This window comes from Diabrotica undecimpunctata, chromosome 3 (assembly GCF_040954645.1).
Source record: "Diabrotica undecimpunctata isolate CICGRU chromosome 3, icDiaUnde3, whole genome shotgun sequence".
NCBI classification, from domain to species: Eukaryota; Metazoa; Arthropoda; class Insecta; order Coleoptera; family Chrysomelidae; genus Diabrotica; species Diabrotica undecimpunctata.
In genome coordinates, this window is record NC_092805.1 from 120944533 (window position 1) to 120963422 (window position 18890).

General features: G+C 32.4%; 1 protein-coding gene across 5 annotated transcripts; it reads right to left on the minus strand.

Annotated features, from left to right (window-relative positions):
* Nucleotides 1-273: 273 nt before the first annotated feature.
* On the minus strand, nucleotides 274-18882 carry LOC140437325 (uncharacterized). 5 transcript variants are annotated; one of them, XR_011950363.1, is made up of 8 exons: nucleotides 18720-18882; nucleotides 17364-17563; nucleotides 17221-17309; nucleotides 16530-16857; nucleotides 16116-16393; nucleotides 15043-15146; nucleotides 6602-6649; nucleotides 274-416 (listed from the first exon to the last, which is right to left on the minus strand). XR_011950363.1 is itself a non-coding variant. In XM_072526794.1 (7 exons), exons 2-6 carry the CDS (start codon nucleotides 17555-17557, stop codon nucleotides 6645-6647), a joined length of 894 nt encoding a protein of 297 aa, XP_072382895.1. In that variant the 5' UTR covers nucleotides 17558-17563; nucleotides 18720-18882; the 3' UTR covers nucleotides 274-416; nucleotides 6602-6644. The 5 variants fall into 5 exon arrangements, 3 of the variants coding, with proteins under 3 accessions (XP_072382895.1, XP_072382894.1, XP_072382893.1); XM_072526794.1 differs by lacking the exon at nucleotides 15043-15146; XR_011950362.1 differs by lacking the exons at nucleotides 274-416; nucleotides 6602-6649 and adding an exon at nucleotides 13843-14200.
* Between the last annotated feature and the right edge of the window lie 8 nt (nucleotides 18883-18890).

Below are 18890 nucleotides of genomic sequence, written 5' to 3' on the forward strand. Positions count from 1 at the left end.
TTTGTTTAAATACACAAAAATTTGACGTTTTGTGAGTGGGGAGGATGGTGGGGGTAGCGGGCTAAATGTGCGCTGATCCTTATTTTTTAATCGCATAGAACGTCAAAAAATGGAAAAAATTTAATTCTAGGAGTAAGGGCATTTTGCCTATCTTAACGGAGGGTACCCTTTAATAAGTTTTCGAACTAATGTGTTATCACACAAAATTAATATTCTTATTGCTTGTAACAGTCCATAGAATCAAACTTACATAAATTAAATAAAACAAAAATATATATTTTAAATCTTTATTTTTTTTTACTTTTAGAACATAAATTGTTCCCTGTCTCAGGTCTGTCCCATCTTGAAGTTCAAATCTTCCTGAAACGGCCATTATATTCTCCTCTATTTTCGCATCTTCATATTAATAGTTCCATCTAGAAAATATAAAATTTATAATTAATATATAATTCAAATAGGAACGCAACAATAGTGATTATTTCAAAACTATTTGCTGATATCACTTATTTTGCAAATGGATGTATGTTGGTTACAAAATTCCATATTTAAGGAAAACCTTCCAAACCTTTGCAAAAATAATAGTGAAAATGACACTGAACCTCTAAAAATCATACGAACAAACTGAATTTTGCTGAGAATGTCAATTTTGGAACCCCAAAAGATGAAAAAAAGTTTGCCACTGCTCCTACCGGGCTTCCCCCTAAAACTCCCCACATATGGGGGGGGGGAAGGGGCGAAAAACGGAGAACATCGATCGATTTTCCAAGAATCTGTACCCCGCGCAGTAGAAAAAAATGTAAGCTAAGAAATATAGTTAAGATAATTCTGAACAAAAACGTTTTGTGTAGAATGAACGGTTCTCTCAGAAACAACGCTTGAAGCGATCTGCGATTTTTAATGTCAATTACGCACGTGATATCATTATTTAAATAAAAGTTGTTACAACTCGACAGTAAAAAATTCTATCTTTTCGAGTGTTCTATCAATAAAAATCAAATTGCGGTTAAGAGTGCAGCTTTCGTATGTAATTTTTGCATTTTGAAGAAAATGAAGTCAGTTTCTATAAAGCTGTTACAATAAATAAACGTTGCATGATTTTTCATTATTCTCATGAGATCAATAAAATGTATCACTTCCATTGACCGGTTACTATGGAATTTCTATTGTTAGAACCTAATCTTGAAAACCTGTAGCATGAAATTTGGATTTTGGCAACAGATATGAGACATTTGAACGTAGTGATGTAACGAATTTCAGTTTTTGAACATTCGCGAATGCGAATATACGCCACCGACATTCACGAATACGAATATTCAGTTTTTTTTAATTTGGCAATTTTAATTGTCTCCGGCACTGCCGGCAGTCTCATTTGCGTGAGGTGAGTACGTTAGATAAGTTCAGATAAATTTAGTATTTCAGCAATTTTCAGAACAATTATACAAATCATGTACTGTATTACATTACAGTGTAGTGTACATTATATGTATCTTGTTCCGAAAATTGCTGAATTAATAAATTTATCTGAACTTATCTAACTGAAGTCGAACTTTTTATGCTTGTTTGTTTAAACTCTTTACATAAAAACACAGAGTATTTTTAATTTGTAGTTTAATAATTCTTAGACTTTTTCAAGATGATTGTCTAAAATTAAAAACTTTTAGATAGTTAAAGTTTCAGAGAATCATTTGTTTTTGTTTGTTTATAATGCATCATTTATTTTTTGTTTTCCAATTTTATAGTTTTCTAAGCTTGTAAAATAAAGTGAGTTTTCTTAATAAAAAAACTGAGAAGTGAATGGATTTTTATTTTATTAACCTAATCTTCAAATTATTTTTTTTTTCTTATACATATTTATATTCGCAAAACATTCGCACAAATTTCGCGAATGCGAATATGCAAAAATATGCGAATATTCGCGAATGCGAATATTCTTTACATCACTAATTGAAGTATGCCTAAAAATGCTGAATTCTATCATCACTGAAACATCTATCGCTATATATGACCTTGTTTATGAAAAGAATCGGCCCGAAATGCTGGTTTTTCAAATTTCCATTATTGGCCAGCTTTTTATGTAAAATATCACTGGCGTACAGATTCTTGGTAAATCTATTTTTTCGTTCCCCCTACGCGGGTAGGTTTTATGGGGAAGCCGGAACCGGTAGTGGTAGCAAACTTTTCTGCTGTCTCAAAACTGTCATTCACAGCTAAATTTAGCTTGTTGGATTCGGTGTTGACATTCGTGACATGACGTCTGTCAAAATTTTAAGTTTTAAAAACAATTAGTTTGGTTTTTACAGCCGTCAAAAGCAAGCAAATTTTGTGTTTTCGGAGAAATGGAAAAAGTCGAGTATCGTTCGGTGATTAAGTTCCTCCACAAAAAGGGTAAAATGAATGTGCAAATCAAAGCCGACCTGGACGAAGTTTATGGTGAGGTTGCACCTTCGTTAGCAACAGTAAAATTTTGGAAAGCTGAATTTGTTCGTGGTCGTACGAGTGTTTTGATGATGAGCGTCCTGGGAGGCCAAAAGTCATCACGCCAGAAATCAACAAGTCCATGCCATGATTATGGCAGATCGTCGAAAGCTCCGAGAGTTAATAGAGGTCCTAAACATTTCCTACGAACGCGTACACATCATTCACCATCATTTGGACATGAAAAAGTTATCCGCGCGATGGGTGCTGTGTTTGCTGACAATCGATTAAATGCAAAAACGTCTGACCACTTCGGAGACGCTTTTGGCGATGATACGGCGCGATCCGAAGGATTTTTTTTGCCGATTTATCACCGTTGATGAAACCTGGGTGCATTATTACACACCGGAAACCAAAGAACAGTCGAAACAGTGGCGCAAATGCGGCGAAGGGCGCCGAAGAAGGCAAAGAGTGCACATTAGGACGGCAAAGTGATGGCGACTGTTTTCTGGGATGCGAATGGCATCATACACGTCGACTACTAGGAAAAAGGAAAAACAATCAATGGAGAGTACTACGCAGCATTATTGGATCGATTTAATGCCGAATTACGTCGAAAACGCCTTGGTTTGGAACGCAAAAAAGTGCTCTTTCACCAAGACAATGCACCGGCTCACCGATCGGCCGTCGCCCTGGCAAAATTACACGAATTGGGCTATGAATTTGTTGAATACCCACCGTATTCCCCAGATTTTGCCGCAAGCGATTTTTTCCTGTTTTCAAACCTAAAAAATGGCTCGGAGGACGCCGTTTCGCAACAAATGATGAAGTCGTCGCTGAAACTTCGGCCTATTTTTAAGAGCTCGAGCAAAAGTACTATTCGGATGGAATAAAAAATTGGAACATCGTCTTACTAAGTGTATCGAGGTAAAAGGTACTATGTTGAGAAATAAATCGATTTAATTCCACAATTTAACTTGTTTTTTCTATCAAAGGCTAGTTTTATATCAATCCACCCTCGTAATTATTGATATTATATAATACTGGACAAAAAAAACAGATCAATTGTTTCGTGATTTTCCGCAATTATTTAGGATAAGCAAAAGAATAACGTATTCGCTAATATGAGAATAGAAATATTATCTCAACAGCCTTCAAATATAACAAGTCTCGTAGAATACTTCATAAAGGATTGGCAATATATCTTGGTCCAATTGCTCTCACTTTTCGCAAAGTATTCTGGTTTCAGTTTCTTAATTTTTTCTGGAATGTTTTCACATCCTCTAAAGGCCTTTTCTTCTTTCGTACCGTACATCTTCTATTTAAATATGGGCTATGTACTGGCCAATTCATCTTTCTGTTTTCTTAAAGTCAGTAAAATACTACATTTTTTTATTGTTGAGCATAAAAATAAAGTCCGCATCAACAAAAAGTGTCTACGGTACATGCTCTACAAAAACAGTCGCTAATTTTAGTTTTTCTTAGTTATATATAATAACGGATTTATTACGGCTGTCGCCGCTTCTCCGCCCCCAATTTCCATCTTTTTCTGTCATATGCAGTTGCCTCTTCTAAGTCTCTTGCCGCCATTGCTTCATCAATATCGTTGCGCCAACTTCTCCGTGGTCGTCCTCTCTTTCTTCTTTCAGGAGGGATCCATTCCAGTACTCTCCTAGGCCATCTGTACTCTGGCATTCTTTTAACATGTCCGAACCAGATTAATTGTTTTCTTTCTATGTCATCATTGATATTTCGCTCCACTTTCATTTCGTTTCTTATTTGTTCGTTTCTAACTCTCTCCAGTTTCGATCTACCGCAGCTTCGTCTCAGATAATCCATTTCTGTCGTCAAAAGTTTGTTTCTATTAGCTTTGGTGACGTCCCATACTTCCGAACCGTAAAGTGTAATACTTTGGACTATACTACCGTAAATGTGTTTTTTGGTTTCTCGTCGAATTGTTTTTTGCCAGAGAAGAGAGTTTAAGGCACGGGTCGCTGCTCTGCCCTTGTTTATTCTTTCCCTGATTTCATCTGCGCTATTTCCCTTCTTGTTGAAAATGACCCCCAAATATTTGCAGGATTACACGCCTTTGATTTTGTCGTCTTCCAAGACTAGGTCACATATTTCATCTGTTCCCACTGAGAGATATTCACATTTTGTCATATTCATGTTTAGACCTGCCACCTCATATTCTTCTTGCAGTTTTCTTACCATATAGCTAAGATCGTAGCTGTCTTCGGCAATTACTACCTGGTCATCCGCAAAGAAAAGTGTATATAGCTTGTTTTCTTCCACCGTTATTCCCATGTTTCTACATTTTTTTACCCATTTCACTAAGGATCTGTCCAAATAGATTTTAAATAAGGTGGGTGACAGACAGCAGCCTTGTCTTAGTCCTTTTGTTGTTTGAAAAGGAGAGGTGATTTCTTGTCCCATTTTAATTCTTGCAAAGTTTTGTTCGTAATATTTTTGAGTGGCGTTAATAAGAACTGGGTTTATTTTCAAGTTACCCATTTCTATCCATAGTTGGGAGGTCGGTACACTGTCATATGCTTTTTCCAAATCTATTAAAGCTATATGAGTTTCTCTATTTCTCTGCACTCGTTTTTCCATTGCAATTTTTAATGTGAAGATATTATCCATAGTGGAGCGTCCGGCCCTAAATCCCGCTTGTTCTTCGGGTTGTTTGTCTTTGATATCATTTTCTATCAGGTTTCATAGTACTTTTGAGTATAGTCGGCCTATAGTAGCAATCACTGCGATCCCTCTATAGTTTTTAGGATCCATCTTTGTGCCTTTCTTGTGTATTGGAGAGATATACGATTGTCTCCATTCTTCTGGAACTTCTTCTCCGTTTAAGCATCTTTCGAATAATTTTCGGATCATCTCAAACAGTTTTGATGATCCATACCTAATCAACTCTGGATGTATTCCGCCTGGGCCTGGAGATTTTTTTAATTTCATTCCCTTAACTGCTTCATTCACTTGTTCTATTGATATTTCGATTCTTCCTTCTACTTCCACTTGTTCATTTGTCTGTTTAAACCTTTCTCTTCTCTCTGTTAATAAGTTCTCAAAATGCTCTACCCATGTGTTCTCTGGTATTCTATTTATTATGACTTGGTTTTTTGTCGTTGTTCTCATCGTTTTTATAGTTCTCCAGGCTTCAGAGCTCTTTGTCCCTCCTATATGGTTGTCTTGTTACATCTTGTTTTTCTTAGTTACATTTTCATATATAATCACTAAATACATGCGAGTTCCTAATTTTTTCGAAGAGCATAGTACTTCCGACTTATGGAGTTTTTCGTCAAGGCTGTATCATGCATAGTGTTAATGATTTCTTCCCCAAAACGATTCTCACTTTACGGAAAGTATTCTGGTTTCAGTTTCTAATTTTTTTCTGGAATGTTTTCACATCATCTAAAGGCCTTTTCCTCTTTCTTGTCGTAGATTCTCTATTTAAATATGGGCTATGTACTGGCCAATTCATCCTTCTGATTTCTCCGTCATTAAAATAATGCATTTTTTGATTGTTGAGAATAAAAATAAGTCTACATCAACAATAACTGTACGGTACCTGCTCTACAAAAACGGTCACTAATTTAGTTTTTCTTAGTTCTATTTTCATATATAATCACTAAATACACGCGAGCTCCTAATTTCTTCGAAGAGCATAGGACTTATGGAGTTTTTCGTCAAGGCTGCATCATGCATAATTTTTTCGTCAAGGCTGCATCATGCATAATATTAATTAGGTCTTCCCAAAAACGATTTTCACACATCTTTTAAATGTTACAACTTAGGCTGAGAAAACAAACTTTTCTACGCTTCTACTATCTCTTCTTCCACAAACAAGTAATTGTACACATTCCAGGAGAAAAGAATGAAAGGGACTTTATAGAGAAATGTTTAGAAATCAAAATTGAATTACTAATACCAATTTTAAATTTTCATTTAAATATTAACGGTTTTTATCCAGTTATGTATAAAATAAATACAGCAAACGTCAATTATGGTGAGGTTTCGTTGAGCAGATGTTAAAAGAAATTAACTAATACTTAGCAGTAACACCCTCCAGATATCCCACTGAATTAATGCCGGAGAGTCTGGTAAATCAAGACGAAAATACGTAATTTCGGGAACCTCATCATAAAAGACGTTTGCTCTATATATCATGTTGACATACTTGCTTCTACATCAATTTCCTTGGTGTTCCGAACAAATTCAACCTAACCTAAAAAATAAAATATGATTAGTTTAAGTTTTATTGTCTACTACACTTGTGTCATCAACAATTATGATTTAAATTATTTTCCTTTGTAAACAACATATTTATACTATTATATAAAACAGACACAAGTATAGTCCAGCTAACAAAGTTATAGAGAACTTAATTTTTGGTTTAATTTTGACAAAATGCTAAATGAAATTCTCTAAACATTAACATTGCAGGTCAATTTAGAGCAGAAATATATTGAGTTGGTAATCATTATACTGACTTTAATTAGATCCGGTGATCTAATTTATTTGAAGAAAATATTGCTAATATATTGATCAGTTCAAATTAAATGATATCGATTAAAACATTTACTGGCATCAAATTATCTTCAATAAAATATAACTTGTTGAAATAAGTGAGCCCATTCAAGCAATAGAGCTACAAACAAATTTGTAAATTTTCCCTTGGTGGACCACACTAATAAAGTAAAAAAAACAATTCAGCAAAACTAAGATTTGGAAAATGTTGCCAATTTATTTTATAAAGATTTATAAATATTTTGCAATCATTGTAAGAACTTAAATAGTTTAAGAGCAGAATATGTTGTATAAATCAAGAAGAGAGAAAATATTTACTTATTCCTAATTTACATTTGACAGTCATATTCAGTGAATTATTTTATGTAATTTTGTGGCTGGCATGTTGTTTTTTTTTTGTGATCTATTCGCATAAATATTTTTTTAACACTTTCGCAGTAAAATGACCCCAAGTTAAAAAATTAAGAAATTACTACTAGATAATAGTGCTCTGTAAAGATGAAAAAATCTGCATCGATACATTAAAATTATGATTCTAGTTCATAAGAGTTTTGGTATCAATTCCAGAAGACAGTGTGAAAGTACAACAAACCAAAGTGCGTTGGACTAACTTTGTTTACTAATGTAATTATATATATTTTTTATTATAATTATTCAAAATATTCGTCTCAGCGAACATTGATTAATATATTGAATATAGCGGTTGAACTAAAATCATTAGAAGTAACACCACAGCCTAAAGCTTTAATTGATCTGTTAGTTATCTAAATTAAGTTTTCTGATGAACAGGTAGATGTAGTGTATTACAAATTAATTAAAAAGGCATATACATTACCTCACGATTATTTGGCTTTTTGTTATTTTTTTAAAATAGTTTAATCCTCTTTTAAATCCTTTAGAAAATCGTTCACTTGTAAATGAAAATAAATACTTCTTAGTGCCTGTAGTTTTTAATTACAAGGCACACAATTTATGGCGATGGAATATTTATCCAATTTTCTTTTTAAAATGTTATAAAGATCAGGGGTTTCTTTAAATTCATAAAATACATGGGTTCCTTGCTTTTGAAAAAATATGAAAGTAAATATCTTAAAATCTCACAATGTATACATGCAATGTACAGGGTGTCCACTTAAACTTTCTGTATAACAGTTTTAACAGAGGTATTAATTGAGCTTTACATATTCATTTATATACAACTACTTACTAGCAACATTTAGAAAAGTTTGTACATTAAATCATGTGAATATCCAAACCAAGAAGCAAGTAAATAAGATCTAAACTACATACCAATTGTGAAGAGAACTAGGGGTGGAAAATAAGAGCAGCAAGTAAGTACGAAGCGATGAGACTAAACTGAAAGATTAGTTAACAGCTGAAGAAATATTACTTTTAAGAAAGCATTTACAATTTAACGTGAAGTTTGTAGATTATTGAGTTATTAGTGTTGCCAACAAAATGCAGTAACTGTATAAGTTATTTGAAGTTAATAAGTATGTCAGATGTGTTGGATCTGGAAAACAAAACAAGAATATTGCTACATATACAGCAAAAACAATTTGTGTAAGTATATCGATGGTTAAGTTCAAAACGTCATATAATCTATATATTTTAAAATTTGATTTTGCCCACATTCACAAACTCTTAAATTTTGCCATATTATTGTACTGTGTTTTCTAATCTAAAGCATGTTAGGTCAATATTTGTAACAATCTGTTTTATTAGAGAATATAATTTCTAGTGTCTAGGTTTTGTTGTTAGTCTGGTGTAATGCTTTGATGTCATTATTCAATATAAAACAGGCTATCAACAAGAAAGTTATGCCGCACTTCCAGTGCCAGCTAATATAAGTTAATTAGTTTCAGACTCTTTTGGTACACATATTTTTGATTAAATTTTTTTTATTTATCTTTTTTAAATTTGGAAGTTGCCCCTGTTGCACAAAAAATAACTCACACTCAACATTCAAAGAAATATATTTTGAAAAGGGCATTTGGGCAAAATTTCAAATGATTTTTTTTATTGTATATTATGTATATGCTAAAATACAATTCTATATCGGACCACAACATCAGATATAATTTTGATTCACTTTAAACATTTAAAATGTTATTTCACAAAAACTGAATATGGACACCCTGTTGATTTTGTTCAAATGAGAAGAAAAATTTTGTTAATTAATAAGAAACTTAAAATGAATGAAATTTATACTTACACGTTAATATATTTTTGTTTCCTATGTTTTAAAGTTAATCCTTTAAGAAGTATGTGTAAATAGAGGCTATATTTTCTTTTTCAAACTGTCTGTAACTGTACTCTTCTTTTGATATTTGTAATTTTGAGAGGCGTTTTAATTATATATACAATTAACTTTCAAGTAAAAAACTCATGTTTTCAAATTCTACTCTGGTAAGAGTATTCCCATATCACCGAGGATAAACCACCATAACTAATCAAGATGTTGGTAAAAAGGATAGGTTACAAATTTTAGGATGAAATATGTTCAAATTATTCTTCATCACACTTATACCTCGCTTTAGAAGCTGTTGGCACTAACATCTTATAACTTAGGAATGAATTCTTAAAAGTATTCACCTTAAAAGGTATTTAAGACATATTTGAAGATAGTTCAAAAACTGTGCAGTCGATTTCTAAAAATCAGTCTCACAATAATGGATGTGTACCGTATTTTCCGACCTTACAGTTAAAACTATTGATTTAAATGTACTAATTTAAAAAAATTAACCGTGAGTTAATAATAAAAAAGAATTCAAATCAATAAAGAAACAAAAAACTAATAAAAGACAATTCAAAATTTAATAAAATATGATATTTATATATTAGAAGCAAAAATTACCAACACTGTAGTTTACCCGTAATTCAGAAAGTCCATTCTACATTATAAAGTTTAACAATATTCATGTTCAATTTTCTTGAAGATCTTTCCACGTGGATATAATCATCTTCTGATGAGAGGCTTGATATTAATATATAATTGAAGGGTCTATGTTACAAATTAACAAAAAGTGTGTTTTCAAAAAGTGTAACTGTTATTAAAATATTTCAGACATGTTGAGTTGTCTTAAACTAAGTATGAATACGAAACCTGAGCACAATTAAAAGCCTAAGAAGCAAAATTACGATGCTTCAAACTGAAAGTGTTTGGAAAAATGTATGGTCCAGTAAATGATAAAAGTAGAAAAAAACACCAGAACAAAAATACAAATAAACTATATAAGCACCCAGACATTGTAAGATCCAAGGCACAGAGGTTAAGATGGGCAGGTCACATACAAGAATCAGATGACTGAAACTAGCATAGCAGTTATATACAGGGCTGGTCAATCAAAAGAGATCCACCCTGATATTTGGAAATGTTCATTGGATCTTGTGAAAATGCTGATTTCTCAGAAGTACCAACATGCCAAAGTGATTCATAATACAAGGGGAAAAGTGTTACCTAAACGAGATCTCAGAGAGCTGGCTAATTCACTGCATGATTATAATCTTAGCATTGTATGGTCACACTGCAGTGCCTAAAGATGACTCATACAAAGACCTATCCCGAGGATCATGATGAGAAATATCAACAAACAAAAAATAAAGGATATTTACAAAAATATTAATTTTATTTTCACAAATTCTAGAAATTTAGTATCTTTCAGTGGTGTAATAAAAATTCTAGAGTAATATACATAGACCCTTCTAGGTGAGTGACCCAAAACCTACCAAATTTTTTCAGTAGTATGGATCTCAATGAAACTTTTTGCATTTAATTCGTATGAGTATCAGGAAATTTTGTAAACAAAAATGATGAAATAAAATTTTCATGGAAATGAAAATTGCATTACAGTAATCCCTCGTTATTCACGGACTCATCAACCGCGGTTTCGATATCCGCCAAAATTTACTTTTGACGAATTCTTTACTCTATACAGCACACGATATCATTCCTATGAGTCACATTTAGTAGTAGGTATAGATATCACAGATATGTACATACATGATATACTTCTTCATATTTCGTGTAGGGTAACAGCAATTTACGGTTCTCATTTTAACGTACATAGTTTTTATACTGAAAAATGTCTTTGTCTGAAAGGAACAGTACAGATTTTGTTAAAAGGAAAAGATGTGTAATGGGTTTAGATAAAAAATATTCAGTTGTTAGACTGTTTAGCTGCAGGAGAATCAAGTGGAAGTCCCGCAAAGATTTTTAAAGTGAATGAATCCATTCCAAGGATCAAAGAGTAACAAAACTATTCGTTCTAGTTCAAGCAACAAAGTAACTTGTTTTTCGCAACCTTGGAAAAATGTAAAAAGCACCGGTCGAAGATCAAACAAAAAAGAGAATGTCAATTAGCACACGAATAAAATAAGGCTCTTCATCTTTATGACAATCTAAAGGCTGACAACAAATCTTCTAGTTTCCAGGCGAGTAAGGGGTGGTTCGAAGGATTAAAAAAAAAAAGTTTCTTTACATAACGTCAAAATCCCAAGAAGTAACAGTCGAGACGGCAATCACGTCTCTCACTTTAAGCAACATACGATTTATCGTCTGCTCAAAAACTTCAAGATATGGTTTTTAACGTTTGTAACGTGGATCCTTCTATGAAAAGCAGTTTGATTTCAAGAATGGCTTAGAAAGCTTATTGGTACTGTACAAATAAGCACAAGAGGAAATTATGAAGAAAATGAAGCAGCCAACCATCATATCATATTTTAAAAAATAAAGTTTTTAAAGCATTCTATACTCGTAATATGTACACATTTATTAAATATGACTATTGAACTGCTTATTTTATTGTTTCATCGTATATCTACATATGTACTAATATATGTATCCTAATTGGGACTATATTTCATATTTTTCTTTGGATCGTGAATCCCTCGCCAACCACGGTTTCACCAACCGCGCCTTTCTCATCGGACCGCAACCCCCGCGGTTGAAGAGGGATTACTGTATCGAACAAGAAAAATGCATTTTGAAGTGATGAAAAATGATAAATTTGTAATTTGGAAATAATTGACGAAAATGAGTTCAATATTACTACTCAGAGGGTTTTGGAGTCACAGAATGCGAATATCATGACGGCGATGGTCTCCGAGGTACCTGGTGCACATGGGCCTATCTCCTGTAGTTTTGTGGAAATTTGATACAAAATCATGGCAAATTCGTTATTCTTGAGTTTCTGTGGTCATGGTAATGGTCACTGATGCACCTGGTGCCCAATACAGACCTCGTCTCCTGAAGTTTCGTAAAAATTCGATACAAAATCAGTGCAAACTCGTTACACGGGGGTTTTTTGGTGCCGCGGAACACTAATATTTCAGCAATGATCTTTAAGGCACCTGGTGAGTTTTATGGAAATTCGATACAAAGTCAGTTCACACTCGTCATCGCGGGTTTTTGGGGTAGTTGACTCACAAATATCGTAAAAGTGTTGGTCTCCAGTAGCCCTGGTGCCCAGGACGGACCTCGTCTCCCGGAGTTTTGTGTAAATTCGATACAAAATCAGTGCAAACGGCAAAATTCGAAATTAACTTTAGAAAATGCACTTTACTTGTTCAATAATACAATCTTCATTTCCTTCGACACTCATATGAATCAAATGCAAAATATCTCATTGAGATCCACCCTACTGCTAAAATTTGGTAGGTTTATTGCCTCATTGCTTCGCCTATTCATGTACATACATCTACAATTACGTCGAGTTTTAGAAAAAATATTAGTTTTGTTTCCCATTTTCTTGTTTTAATTTTTATCAATCATTTTTTATATATTATGTATAACATGGTAATACCTCAGGTGAAGTCAAAATTTGTTTTAACAGTTTCTACAGAATTGGAACTGACCTCTTCTTGAAAATATGGATACTTAACCAATTGCTACAAGCAAAGGTTTTAATTCTTGGTAGAATTGTTTATAGGTAGTATTATATATATTATATAATAAACAAATCTGATGATTTTAGTAATAAATACAACAAATATGTGGTTAATTTCTGGAAATAATGTGATCTTTGTGGTGTACGGAAATCTTTTCTCTAAGGTAGTTTTTTTATAATTTTTTTAGAAACCATATAATTTTTATATGGTTAAAAATTTAGTTTTGATTGTGGTTGTTATTTAGGATTTATATGTATGCTATTTTATAGCTTATAAATATTTTATATGTTCCAGATAAAATTATTTAAAGTGTCTTTTCACAGTAAAATGTTTCTAAGAGAAAACTCCTATTTTTTTGATAATTAAGGATTATTGTCATATTCCTTCATGCTTGATTTTGTGTACAAAATAGATGTGTCTTTAATAATTCCTGTACTTTACTCTGAAACTGTAGTACTTCTTTACCTTTGTAGTATCTTTTCAAAAAAAATTAATATTCAGGAACCAACTTTTTAACTTGCACTTTTAAATCAGTGAATACATTAATACAATTTATTTTAAATAATAAGCTATAAACAAAAAGGAATTAATTTATAATTTCTCATCAAAAGGACTATATACCTGTTGTAAATAACCTTGTAGAAATATGTACACACTGTTGAAGGAATTTTATTGATTATTTAAATATCATTTACAATTGTCAAATTAAGTAATTCAGAGTTTTGTAATATTTTACGCATTGATTAATGTCTCTTAACAATATATATGTATATAAAATACATATTAAGTTTTAACAATTCTGCAAACAAAACTCTGTGGTATAGTATACAAATGCCCACATTGATTTTTAATTTGATTATGTATTTCTGAAATTTATAAAAATATTTGCCAAATTAAAATATAAATTTCAAACAATCCTCTGAATTTTACATGTATAATTTTAAATCTAAACTTACATGGAATAAAATTTGTTGACTGTAATATTTAAAAAGGAAAAACAAGTTTGGGATTTAAAATCATTCTTTATTTTCATCAGTTTGGTCACATTATTCTTTGATGTGGGCACTCTACAATATTTTGTTCCATTGATTAAAAAACACCAATATGTTTTATACAAATTGTTTATTATCCTATTTTTAAATTAATTGTATTTCAAGACACTTTATTATTAAAGTACTTGTTCAGTTTGAAGCCACTACACTAATCATTCATTCGACAACACAGTAAAATTGAATGTAATTAAATTACTCCTAATATAAAAAAGTTGTCCATATACACTAAACACATTTTGGGAGCTTTTTTATAAATAATACTAATGGTAGTTTGGAAGAATTTTAGTATCGCCTTGATGGGGCTGAACCTGAAATAGTTGAAGTGAAAATGTTTTGATTATTTGATTCGTCATACAGATATGCATTTTTAATTATGATGCATGTATTTTTTTATATAAATAGTGCTAAAGCCAGCATTTCTTTTATGAACATTTATATCATACAAAAACCCTTCGAAATATTCTCTTTCAAATTAAAAGATGGTAGAATATTTAGTTTATATTCCATGTTTCTTTTAGAAATGACAGCAAGTCACTAACACATCTGATCAATATGCATGTAGGGGTTATTTAAACATCACAGTATTTTGAACTATAAAAACTTTGGAAAATAAAAAAAAATCTCAAGTTTTTATAAACCACGCAAGTTTCATAAAAGCAACCAAACTTATAGTCATTAATGACATATTGTAAGGAAAAACAAACCTCTTCAACTATTATTAAATAGTAATTTTTATCGTTAACCTTTTAAGAAATTAAAATCGTCATATGCCTATATAACCCCTATACCTCTTGAGTAACAATATACAGAAAATATATAAATGTAATATAAAAGCTTTCGATATAAGAAAATCAATTAATTTGATATCAAGAAAGAAAGGTATGCCATAAATGGAAAAGTATGCCATCAGATTATGACAGAAAGCCACAATTTTATATCATACTACTATTGATTCATCGTCATGACAATCACGAATATCTTTTTTTTTCAAAATGGAGATTGCACAGCCATTTATAAATATTATGACAACATTCCAGTCTCCATAGAAACTAATAATGTCTAACTTATGAATCTGGTACCCAGTAAACTCAGCTAATAAAGTTGAGCCAATAGATGATGAGAAATAAAGACAATTTTAAGCTAAACTTACACAAGTAAAAGATGCTGAAAGTTAGTATTTAGTTTCCTACATAGCCAAAATGTGTTTTCATTGTACTTGGGTTTGTCATTGGTAGTTGTATGATTCATTTCTCCCTGAAATTGATTAAGAAGAATCACAGTTAGTAGAAAGTGTATATAACCTAATTTAAAAAAATTATTTGTAAATACTTCCTCATACCAACAATTGCTAATTCAAATAGCTGTTGTTATTCTAGTATCTTTAATTCCAATATTATTGTTAATTCTAAGATCTACAGCTACTACTTCAGCCCATAATATTCCTTAAGTATAAAACCAATGTGGTGTTTTTTAGTCTAAACCAATTTACATAATTGAAATAATTCACATATTATAAACATACACAATTACATTACATATTTTGATAAAACAGAAACTTAAAATAGTGTATTAAGATACTTGAAATGACATTAAATAAAAAGAAACATTAATCAAAAGCAAGTACAAATATTTTTCACACAACACGAAAACTACTTGATTATCTAAAAACAATTATACATTTATACAAGAACATGAATTGATATTTTCCAAGAAATTTAAAGCTACAATGTGCTAAAAATTCTAATATGTGTACCTCAAGTAGATTATGACATTAAAAAAATAAACTCAGATAAGAGGACAGATCACATAATGGGTAATGAATTATTTTATGACCAATTTAGATTTGATCAAAGCTTAGATAAAGCAGAATGTTAATGTTTATTGTTAAGAAACCTCTAAAATTAACATTAATATTAAACTGCCAAGAAAAGCATAAGGATGAAGAGTTTTTAAAAAATGAAAATACACATAAGTTGAAAATCATACACCAGATAAGGACTTTCTTTAGGGCATTCATAGAAATACTGAGTTAAAATACTGTTGTGAAACTGACTGAGGTTCCAAATTAATTTGAGAAACAATACTTAGTGTCTGCTATTATGTGAAAATATAGTAACTGTTAACTCATACAGACTACATATATTTGAATTTCCTTACAATATCAATCACAATAGACTATAACAACTGTCTTGTCACATATGGTTCTGGAAAATGTTCACTTACCATAACCACCTTGCTGTGCATATCCTCCACTCATATCATCATAACCTTGACTATTGTAACCACCCTGTGCACCTGTGTTGTAACCACCACCATATTGATCAGTTCCTTGCTGTGAGTATCCAGAATAATCACCGCCCCCACTACCATAGTTGGAAGATGGATTGGAATATTGCGTGGAGTAACCACCACTTTCATAACCACTTTGCCCTCCTCCATATTGATTGTATCCTCCATACTGACCACCACCACCATACTGATTTGAGTATGATTGCTGACCACTAAATCATAAAATTTTAACATATAGATGAAGATTATGAATATTAATTTGATTACATTTTTTAAGTGATGCAGAGAAACAAAATTAGAATGAAATTTAATTTAAAATATTATTAAATACGAGAAAATAATCCTTACCCTTGGAATCCATTAGATCCCTGTCCATTTTCGAACCTAGGTCTCTTAATTCCACCTGGTCCTCCTTGCCCACCAAACTGTCCTGGTGCTCTTTTTTGTCCTGGACCACCTGGTCCGCTTGGACCACCAGGTCCTCCCCTGCCACCTCCTGGGCCACCACGTCCTCTAAAACCACCTGGTCCTCCTCTACCCATTCCACGTCCTCCTGGTCCACCAGGGCCTCCTCTGCCCCCTCCAGGAGCACCACGTCCCCTAAAACCTCCTGGACCACCTCTTCCCATTCCTCGACCACCTCCTCTACCTCCCATACCACCTTCCCCTGGGCCGCCTATTAATTAAAATAAATTTTAATAAACAAAAAAATTTGTCATAAAAACATTATTCTCTCAAAGTACCCTACAACCACCTTCAGAGCTATATTTTCTAAAAATATTGCCTTCTCATAGTGTCAAGATACACATTTTTGATCCAACTAGGGATCCTAAGTATGTAGTTGTTTACAGCCTAATGTATTCTATATTGTTAGATTTTGTAGCTGCCTTATATAAGGCCACTATTTTGTGCAATTTGTTACACTAGGTTAGTTATGGAAAAAAAATTAAAAAAAAAATTAATGAGAAATATTTCCACTTAAAAATTAAACCTCACATAAAAATTGAGTTTAGGTTACAAATATTAAAGAACACATTACCTCCTGGAAATCGTCCTCTTGGAGCTCCCCTTGGACCTCCACGTCCTCTCATCATTGGACCACCACGTCCTGGTCCTCCAGGTCCACCTCTATAAAATTAAGATATTAGATCCTAAATATAAAAAAAATATAGTTGAACTCACCGTCCCCTGAATCCTCCTCGTCCACCTGGACCTCCTGGTCCACCTCTGCCAGGTCCACCAGGACCACCTCTTCCTCTACCCATACCCATGCCCATCCCTCTACCTCCACCCATACCCATACCTCCTCTGTTTGGGGGTCCTGTTGGAGCTGCTGCTGCTTCTGGAGCTGCTGCTTCAGCTGTGGTATCAGCCATTTTTGTCTAAATAATTTTGTTTGTATTATTTATAATTTATTAGACTGATTTTTTATTTGTAGTAAATATAAGTACTTGTTAAGTATAGTAAGTCAGCTTAAGAGTTAAGACGGATGCAGAAAATTTGTCAAATAAATTAGGATGTTATGAGCATCTGGCATAAACATAAGTAAGATATTCCTTATTGAGACACTCATTCTAAGTGTCACCCAAAACTGATGGAATGCAGTGTTGCTGGATTTTCAATAATTGTAAAATTTACCATAGTTAAGCCACTAGACATATTTAGTAAATTTAAATTAGAAAAAGGGGGTAAACAGCTAAGCAGACAAAAGAAAGCAGTTCTCAGCAGAGCAGAAGCTATGCAATGCCAGAGAAACAGGATAATATTCCTTAACTAATTAGGATGAGTAAAATCGAAAGACCCATGGGAATTGGTAGTAAATAAGTCTCCTGCTTAAATAATGTCCAGTGGACAGTGGACCAGGATACAGAGTTGAACAACTGTTCAGAATAGCTAAAGACAGAGTCTTGCCGTGTTAATCGTTAACGTTAAGGGGACTTGATAAGGCACGTTAAAATTAAGAAAAGAGGGTAGATAAATAACATTACCTTATGATGGATTGCATGGTAATGCAAACGAAGTTCATAAAAGTGGAAAATGAAGCTGTAAATAAAACCTTTAATGGAATACAAATAGTTCCACACAAAGTCAAGAAATATAATTTGAAAAAAAAGAAACTATCAAAACGAAAAGAAAAAAGATGTTTGAAGTGTATAGTGCAAAATAGATAGAAAGGGTTTGTAAAACGTTGTGATTGGTGTCCAACCGTGAAGATGAATGAAAGAGTTGCTTAGAAAGTGTGGTCGAAGCTCGAAGCAATGGTTTTAAAAAAAAGTATAAATACGAAAATTGCCAAAGCGTTAAACAGAGAAATCACGAGATTGTTCTTAATTATGTTCCTTAATAGGATTTAATACACATACAGCTAAAATTTAATATAAAGCAAGTTTTACAAAATGCCGGTAAGTGCCGCTTGTTGTAAGTATGTAGCCGTATCACGCCTCAACGGTATCTTCAAATTGTTTAATTTATTAAAAAAAAAGTACAAATTCCAGCATTAAGATTATAAACAGAAAATTAATGAATAGTTCTACTCACGATTATACTTTATATTATTTAAAAATTAAAATTATTTCACATATAACACACAACAGCGTTTTACTTTTGTTGAGATTCAAGATGGACGACGACGACGCAAACTCGTAAAACACAAAAGAAAGACGATCTTTGAGCGTCATTAATCAGTTTTACCACCCAACAGAGGTAACA